Source organism: Myotis nattereri (assembly GCF_964212035.1).
Source record: "Myotis nattereri genome assembly, chromosome: 3".
Classification (NCBI taxonomy): domain Eukaryota; kingdom Metazoa; phylum Chordata; class Mammalia; order Chiroptera; family Vespertilionidae; genus Myotis; species Myotis nattereri.
In genome coordinates, this window is record NC_138077.1 from 187,207,030 (window position 1) to 187,216,683 (window position 9,654).

Below are 9,654 nucleotides of genomic sequence, written 5' to 3' on the forward strand. Positions count from 1 at the left end.
TACCGGCCCTTTAATCACTCAGTAGCCACCTGGATTATCAGGTCGACTGTCATGGTATCACAGTGCTTGTGTTCAAGTCACCCTCATTTCACTTAATAATAGCCCCCAAAGCAATGCTGGCAATTCAAGAAGGCATCAAGTGCTTCCTTTAAGTGAAAAGGTGGAAGTTCTTGACTTAATAAAGACAGACAAGAAGTCATATGCTAAGATCTGTGGTAAGGACATAACATTGCATAGAAGGAAAAATAAATTTGTTCTAGGTTTACTGTCACACCTCACACTGTAACGGTTTGGGCACGGTGTGTGGTGAGTGCTTGGGTGAGATGGAAAAGGCATTCATGTGTGGGTGGAAGATATGAACGGATAGAGACCACACTCACATCACTTTTTTACAGTCCATTGTCATAATGGTTCTATTTTATTTTTAGTTATTTTTGTTAATCTCTTACTGTGCCTATTTATAGATTAAACTTACAGTATATATGTATAGGAAAAGACACAGCACAGAGAGGGTTTGGTACTGGCTGTGGTTTCAGGCATCCACTGGGGGGGGGGTGGTCTCATTTTTACCCCCTCTCGTGAGGGGGTCTACAGCACCCTGACTCTGCTGTTTCTCCTCAAGGGCGGGTAGGGGAGAGATGCAGAAAAAGGGATGATTTTCTTGCGGACTCGCCAGCTGGGCTCATTATCTGCCATTTTGGGGGCTGCTTGAGGGCCAGGCAGACTAATGATGACCTGTCTCCTGAGCCCCCGCCTCGCACTCCCACCTGCCAGGTTCCCTCAGGGCCTTCTTTCCACGTCAGAAACTGTTCTGGGTGTTGGCAAAGGCCTGCCTCCTCTGGCCTCCTGGTCCACGGCAGCCTGGATGTTCCTGGCTACGCGGAGGCCGGACTGGATGGCAGTGTCGATCCAGCCAGGGGGCAGGCAGGTGTGCTCGCCAGCGAAGTGGATGCGGCCCTCTGGCTGGGAGAGCCGCGGCACATAGTCCTTAGATGGGTAGGGAGTGAACACAGCGAAGGCGCCCCCGACGAGGGGATCCAGAGACCAGTGCTTGAGCACAGAGGAGGGGCACAGGTGCCGCAGCGCCTCCCTGGGCACCTGGTGCACCGCCGCCAGGTCCTCCAGGACGATAGCCACCACCTGGTCGTGCTTCATGGACGCGAAGAAGAGGGAATCGTCGCCCAGCGTGTAGGACGCCAGCAGGACACCCTTGCCGCTGGGAAGGCTGTGGCTGGGGTAGTAGATGTAGCGCGACGGCCCGTCGGTGATGGAGACCCCGCCGTGGATGCCATCCCGCTCCCAGAAGGGCTCCTTACAGGCCAGGACCACCTTGGTAGCGCTGACGTAATGCACGGAGCGCAGCGCGTCCACCTTGTCTAGCGAGAGCGGCGGCCTAAAGGTGATGAGGCTTGTGGCGCGGGCGGAGGCGGAGATGATGACAAAATCCGCTGTGAGGTTGTGCAGTGCAGAGTTGGACTTGCCCACCCGGTAGGAAACGTGGACCTCAGGCCCATCCCTCACTACCAGCTCCACCCTGGAGCCCAGATGGATGGTGCCAGGCTTCAAGCTGGCACTCAGGGCTTCGGGGAGCTGGTCGAAGCCACCTGTGATCTCGGTAAAGCTGTGGAGGTGAAGAGAGCGGAGGGTGAGGGTGGGAGGCGTGAGGCCAGGTCGCCCCGTCTCCAGCAGGGATCCTGGTCTGAAAGGGGAAGAAGCTAGCTTCGTATACATACTTTATACGTCATCTTAAACAGTCTCTTCGAGGGAAGGATTAGCCTTAAATTTTCTAGTTTGGAACACTGACACCCAGAGAAAAGGGTGTTTCCCACGATGACAGGCCCTGGGTTCAGCCACCATGCAATTCTGCATCTCAGGAGGAATCCTACAGACCTGGGTTTGGATTCAGGCTCCAGCCCTTGGCCCAGTTGTGCCAACTTGGCTGTTTCATAATTTCGTTGGGTCGCAGAAGCCTCACTGGCTCTGAATAATGGTACCTACCTTCTAGGTGAACATAAGATTAAATGCCATAATGCTTGGGAAGTGCTTAGGGCAGTGCCTGGCACATAGTAACTGCTCAATAATCCAAGTTCCCTTTCTCTGCTCTGATTGGAGGAGGGGGCAGATTTGAGTTCTGATTTAGATCAGTCTTACTCATCACTTTTGGAGAAGATGATGTCAGATTTCCCGGACTCTAGGAATGACTTGAATTCAACATCCTCATTCATCATATCCCCGATCATCCTGGCTGCTCCCGGGTTCAGCATCCCTTCTTTCACCAGGTAAGCCTGTGGGGAGGTAGAAATGCCAGATGGAGGGCCCAGTGTATAGGAAGGGGCTTTAGTAGGGCCCAGGTCAGGCCAGGGGTGGGCCTGGACTCCAGGGAGGCAAAGGCATGGCAGTGGGAAGAGAGGTCCTGGTAGGCAGGGGACAACCTCCGGCAGCTACGCTGAGCACCCCATCCCTCCTTTGCCTCCTTTGTCTCTACCTTTGTCTCACTCACCTTGGTGGAGTTAGAAGAGGACATCAGGTGGCTGCAGTTGAAATTTTTCAGACTTTGATTGATCTGCAAAAGGGCAGGAAGGGGAAGCAGCTTTAGGTTAAAGCTAATTGTCCAGAAGCAGTATTCCTGGGCTCTCAGGATGTCTCTTTGAAGAGGGAGGAGACAAAACGGTGGGGGAGGGAAGGACCCAAGGAAGACACTTCCAGGAGCTCCTAAATGCTTCTCTTTCTCCTAAAGTCTCCCCTTCGTTTAAAGATATGTGGAGACTAAAGTTTAAGGTCAAGACATTCACTGCGACCTAGCACGGTTGATTCAATACCACAGGTTCCCTTTCCTTCCATTGCCACTGATCAAGCAATTCCATGGGCCACCCAGGGACAGAGGATATGGGGTTGGGTACCAGGGTTGGGTGGTAGTACTCTTAGGGGGTGTTAGAGGGAAGGCAGACCCATCAGGCGTGTATTGGATAAGAGTCAGGTGACTGGGTCCATCCACTCACTTGCGTGGTGATTTCAGGCCAGACCCTGCTCTTTCCCACCCCTGGGAGGGGTGAGGCAGGAGGCACGTTGGCAGTGGACTGGTGGGAGAGATTCTCAGCATCCCTGCCCTTCTCCGTGGGGTTCATGGAGTAGCCCAGGATCTCTGGGTTGGCCTTGACCTCTCTCATGCGGTAGCGTTGTCCATTGATGAGGCACCAGGCATTGTCATTGTAATGGATGAATGTGTTCAGCCTCAGGCCCAGCTTCTTGACATAGGTGTGAACCAGCCTGGAGAAAGTACAGACGTCAGCATGACACCCATCCCAATGGCACCGCATTCCTGCTGGCCGCACAATAGGAGCCATTTCCGGGAAAACTAGTTTCTTTATGTGCCCAGGGAACTCAGACTAACTCCTTCCTCATCTCTACCCCTGTGTCTCCTTGCTGTGGCATTAGTTCATTTCCTTCTGTTTTTGCCCTGAGGGAGGTGGGGAGTAGGGAGTTCATCCATCACAGAATGAAGGCCCTTTAGGAAATACCAGTGTACAGGGTTCAAATATAGAACCAGAGGCCTGTTGTTTCAGACAGTATTTGAAATTCCACTTTCCATTCCTAGGTAAGCTCGAGGCCATAGCTAAAGACTTCTAGTTTGGGCTAATTCACTTGGGTTTTGTTTTAGTTTTTGGTGGTGTTTTGAGGGAAATCTCAGGTTCCGTTTATATTTTAAAAAGAAGTCATATTTTTCCCAGCCTCACGTTTTGATTTCCAGTCAGGCAGAGCATGTGCCAGGGGTTTGGGGCTTGATCCCCAGTAGGGGGTGCAGGAGGCAGCTGACCAATGTTTCCATCTCTCTATCCCTTCCTTTCTTTCTAAAATCAATAAAAACATATTTTAAAAAATAAGTCATATTTTTAGAGGTATATGGGACACCAGCTGAGGGGTCTTTTTGTCTTGGAAGCCTCAGGACCAGGGGCAGGTTCTTTTCCAGGAGCTGGGTACAGTTTTAGGGTTAGGATTAGGGTTTTGAAGTCAAGCATCTTCTTTTGTGCCAGGCATGCCCCTGCTTTTGAGGAGCGTTGTCATTTTCTCCTGGGAGAGTCTTGGGTGAATTACTTAATATCTCTGAGCCCAGTTTCTTGACTTGTCAGTGGGAAACATAAGAGTATCAAATTGCAATAATGAAATAATGCACATAGTAAGCATTCGACAACTGGCAGCTGTTATCATTTGATAGCTCACTGCAGTATAACTGACATGTAAGAAGATGCCTATATTTAAAGTATACAATTTGATGAGTTAATGGTCATTATTATCATTATTAGTTTAGGATCTTCCACTTTCTCTGTGAGCCTGAGCTCTGAGGATATGGATTGGTCTCTGTCAAGTGGGAGACCAGTGTTAGTCCCGACTTGCAGGATCCAATCCGACGGGACAGTGAATCTGAAGGGGCTCTAACTCAATGGCAGCAGGACCTACACTACCTCCTCCCAATCACCCCTACTTGTCCTCCCTCCAAACCTTTCCCAGGACTTACCTGTGGGACTTAGGGATTCGCATGGGCCCCAGTTCATGGTACCAGCCCTCCTCCTTGTTCCTGATTGTGACCACTCGACCCCCAATGCGGTTGCTGGCTTCCAAGACGGAAACCTGGGGTCCCAAGAAGCTGCTGTCATTCCCAGGGCCAGGCTCCCCCTTCTCCACCCTGTACTCCCCCCGCCCAGTCACCAGGCACAGGCTCTAATCTGGATCCCCAGCGCTAGGTCCCCGAATGTGCAGGATAACCAAACCGTGGGGATACGGAGCCCCCCGGGAGGGTCCTCAGTATGTGAGTGAGGCAGAAGAGTTCCGCGTGGCAGGGGACAGCGTGCCTCTTGGTCTTTACCTGTTAGCAAACCCCTTCTCTACTTTTGTTTCCAGGAGAACACAGGTGGCAGTTAAGGCCGACTCTCAGGGGAGTTTTGAGAAACAATGACTAAGGGCTAAGAGATCCAGTGGTTACGTGCAATTGTATTCTTTTTTTTTTTTTTTTAAATATATTTTATTGATTTTTTACAGAGAGGAAGGGAGAGAGATAGAGAGTTAGAAACATCGATGAGAGAGAAACATCGATCAGCTGCCTCCTGCACATCTCCTACTGGGGATGTGCCCGTAACCCAGGTACATGCCCTTGACCGGAATCGAACCCGGGACCCTTCAGTCCGCAGGCCGACGCTCTATCCACTGAGCCAAACCGGTATCGGCGTGCAATTGTATTCTTGATCTTTTCCCACCCAAGCAAGCAAACCCAGAGGCAAAGGGCTGAGGCCCCTCCAAAGCCGGCTCACCTGGTGGCCAGCGTCCTGCAGGGCCTTGGCTGCCACCAGGCCGGACATGCCAGCTCCCACCACCACCACGCGCCGGGGCAGTGGGGCCGTGTGGAGGCCCTCCTGGGCTGTGACAACGATGGACTCGTACTCAGGGTCCTGGAAGCACTTGGCCAGGTCCTCATGGTGGCCAAGGCAGCTGGGAATAGCCAACAGGAGCCCCAAGACCAGCATTCCTGGGGCAGAGAAAGGAGTGGGGGCTGTTTTTCTGGGGCCACCTGCCCCAGGATGAGCTTGGCTGTGTGAACGCGCGGGGATGGTAAGGTCAGGCAGAGTCTGTTGAATGTGTGGTTGTAAACACTTATGTTTGTGATTGTCTCTGGTGGGGTGATTGTGTTGTGTGGGTACGAATGGATGTGCGAACCATGCTCGTGTTAGTTGTGTGATTGTAATTGTGGACTGCAAGCTCATGTGTTTGCATGTGATTGGAAATCATGCAATGTATGCAGATTTGTATTTGACTGTAAATAGGCCTGCTTCTGATGGCGAGTGTGCCTGTGTGTGAGCTTGTCTGTGATACAAGTTGCTGTGACTGTGAGTTGGTGATTGTTGCACTGTATTGTGCACAGACTGTGCATTGTCTGTGATTTTATGTGAGGGGATGTGTTTGTGGGACAGGGTGTTACCCGAGCAAATGTGTGCATGAATCTGTATGGGACAGCGAGATGGGATGTAGTGTGTGTGTATAAGCCTGGGTGTGTTGGGTGTGTGTTAGCCTGGGTTTGGAAGAGATCATTTGCTTGAGTTGGAGAGAGAATATGGTTGCTTGTGTTCTTGTATTTAATTCTGTGTGTGCATTTGAGTGTGAGGCTAGGTGGGGGGTGGGGGGTGGGGGCTGGGGCCTGAAGGTATCTGTGTCCTTTGGGAATATGTACATTTGTGAGAGGATGGTGTGTGTGTGTGTGTGTGTGTGTGTGTGTGTGTGTGTACGTGAGTGTGTGAAGCACATCTCTCCAGGGAAGGGAGTGGAGGAATTGTGATCAGGTTCTCAGTGACATCACTAGCCCCGGGGACCTTGGCAGTCCTGTCCCTCTTCCCCAGCCTCACAGTGTTTTTTCCAAAGCCTTCCGGGTTTCTAACGTGCAGCCGAGATTGAAACCAGTGTTGGTATAGAACGTGCAATACATCCTGTTGCCTGTTCTTAAAGGGAAAGCCAGGAGCTGGGGCACGTTGTGCCCCTTGCACTTGTGGGATTGGGGCAGGTGAGAATGCTTGGTCTAGTCTTTGTACAGGGGGGACCACCGAGGTTCACAAGAGAAAAGGGATCTCCAGGGCCTGCCCTTGAGAAGAGGCAGGCCACCCAGCTGTTCCCAGTGCAGGCCCTTCCCAATGCCAAGAGAGCCTCCTGCAGGGGTGGCTCCTCAGAAAAGTGGGGAGGGTACCCATGCCTCAGCCTCGCCCTCTTTCCCTCCCCCAGGCCTACTTCGGCCTCATTAATCCGTTCTCCACCCCTGACACATTTTTCCATCTCCCTGGGCTGCCACATTCCTCTCTCAGACCCCATGCCCTTTCTCTTGAATGGGCCCAGCCCCCAGACTCATTCCTATATCCATTCTCTTGACTCACTTTCAATACGCGAACCTCCCCATAGCCCCTAGTCTAGTTCCTGTCGCATCTCAGTCCCCATCCTCCTTCCCCTTGCATGACCCTATATCCAGACGCCCCTTTGGATCCATCTCAACTCCCTCAGACCATCCCACCTCTGGATATAGCTCTTGTCCCTGTTTCAGAGTTCAATCCCTCCTTCCGCTGGTGCCTCTCTCAGACGTAGAGAAAGGACTCCACTTACCCCTCATCTTGGCCATGGATTTGCAGCTCATGATGGGCCCTGGGCGGCTCTCCCTCTTTATGAGCAGCCAGCTTCACCCTGGCAGTAGCTGGCCTATCCCACCAGCCTGCCCAGGGCACTATTGGCTGTGCCAAGCACAGAAAGAAGCATGCCCTCAAGGCCTGGGCTGTCAGGTGAGATGTCCACAGTGACTCAGTCCCATTCCCAGCCTCATCTTCTGCATCCCCACCTTCCACCAGGCCTGTCTCCCTTCCCAGAGAAACCACTTCTCCCAGCCCAGACCCCGGCACCGCACCTGAGTGCCAATGTGCAGGAGGAACCTCATTTTTTTTTCTCAGAAAAGATGTGTGGGAGGGGTCATAGAGGACCAAGTCCTCGCATGATTTGAAAATGCCTTCATTTTTAACTGACTTTATTGTTAAGGTTCATCTTAGTTTTTATTGATATTGACTTGACTGAGTACAGAATTCTACCATTTTCACTGGATCTGGGAAGGCTCAAACACTGTGCCCCAAGCCTCTACAGGGAATTCGACCTGCAAGAACATTCTTGTGCACAGTTCATGTCTGTGCTCCCGAATGTCTTCAATTTTTTAGAGTCCTGTGTTCTGGATAAAGTCTAATGCTAATTCTGTTTCTTGTTTGTGTGTGTGTTTGTTTATTTGTTGCAAGTAATCTCTCGTCTTCCCCACAACTGGAAGCATATAAGGATTTTCTCTTTTTCATAATTCTGAAATTACATGAAGACATGTTTGGATGTCAATTCTCCCCCCTCCCCCACCACCCCACCCCTGAGTCATCTGGCTGGCAGACAGGGTTCTTTGGGTCTGAAGACGTAAGACTTTGCCAGCTCCGGCAATTATCTTTCTATTTTTATCAGTTATTTCTATTTTTATCCTAAATTCCTAGTAGGTTGGATTGGAATCTTTTATTTTTTCCTTATACTTTCATTTCTTTATCATTTTATCTAAATTTTGAAAGTGACATTATATAAATTGTGTTGTACTGGGTGTATTCTGCAACTTGTTTTTCTTTTATATATATCCCATTGGAATTAATAACTACTTAATTATTCACGGCCTGAGAAGGCAGTGGGGCTCCTGTTGGAGAATTTTGTCTATGGAGACAAAGGAAGGGCCTGCCCTGGGGGTTCTGCAGAAGGAGACCATGGCTGGGCTGGGAGCAGGAGCTGTGATGCACAGACCTGTGTTGTGCAGGAGAGGCCAGGGCAGTGATCCCCTGCACTCAGGTGCACACCGACTACACCCCACCCCCTGATTGAGGATGAACACCATGCCCCAGGCCTCTAAGCAGAATTTGATCTGTAGAACATTCTTGTGCACAGTTCATGTCTGCGCTCTGGACCACTTGAACGGACTGGTCTCCAAGTGGCTCTTGAGACAAGATAGTTTTGTCCACATCAACAGAAGGGGGGCTGATGTTGCTGACGGCGATTCGGGGAAGGTCAAAGCCTCTGGAAGCATCTTTCGTGGCACCATTGAATGTACCCTGGCCCTCATGGTGCTCATAATCCCCTCCAAACACACAGGTACCCACGCATATTGAGCATGTGTGCGTAATCCCACAGACCCATGTCCCCACCTCATTTCACACTTCACTGGTCAGTGTGTGCCCCCAGGTATGGGGTCAAGAGATTCCCCCTCATTGTCAAGGAGAGCTGGAGAATGAGACCTGGAATGATCCTTCAGTATTATCCTGCCTGTTCACTCTCCCCCACAGCCCACCCCTACACACACACACACACACACACACACACACACACCCCTCTTTGTCCTTCATGCAGGGCAATCCTGGGGCAGAATTAGGAGGTTTGGGCCAGGCTCACTAGAGATCAAAAGCACTTTGGGAGGGAATGTCCTCAGAATGGGAGCAGCTGCCCCTCCTCCATCATACCCACCAGCAGCCCATTCCAGAGAGAACTCCCATCCCCCATCAAAGCATCTAAATGTGAGGCCAGAGGACCTCCCAGGATAGCTGCTCAGGCCTTGGCAGAACTAGGAGCTATGTTCTCGGGGGTGGGGGTATTGGCTGCCTCAGCTTTCTCATCAGTACAGTGGGGAACAGAGCCAGTCCCTGTGACCTGGGCCCCTCCAATTCTGACTTCTGCTTTGGAGCTGATCAGTAGACCTAGGGAGTGTGTTCTTTGTGCTCACACAAACCTTCTGCCCTTGCAACCCGGCCTAGAAAACCCATTCCTGGAGAGGGAATGCTGGGAACAGCAAAGAGAAGTTCTGAGGCACCAAAGAGCCTGTACAGTCTCCTCTAGGTCAGCTAGGGAGGAGTGAAACCAGGTCCCTGCCCTGGGAATGTCCAGGCCACTGAGCAGCAGTCATGTACATACACAAATCAGACACAGGGCTGCAGCCCCACGTGCTGAGGGCTCAAGACTGGTGTTTGGAGAGGAAAGGAAGGCTCCCCCAGTACATACAGGCTGGGTACGGGGCTCCCCCAGCAGGTCCAGGGGTTCCCAAAGGTGTGGACAGAGTCGACGAAGAATGAAGGA

General features: G+C 51.5%; 1 protein-coding gene across 1 annotated transcript; it reads right to left on the reverse strand.

Moving 5' to 3' along the window:
- Window positions 1-799: 799 nt before the first annotated feature.
- LOC308516835 (L-amino acid oxidase-like) lies at window positions 800-7,162 on the reverse strand (the record flags this gene model as incomplete). The annotated part of the gene is given in 8 exon segments (XM_081087963.1): window positions 800-834; window positions 837-1,621; window positions 2,152-2,285; window positions 2,501-2,563; window positions 3,066-3,267; window positions 4,514-4,626; window positions 5,304-5,518; window positions 7,132-7,162. Coding segments are annotated over 8 exon segments (1,578 nt in total).
- Between the last annotated feature and the right edge of the window lie 2,492 nt (window positions 7,163-9,654).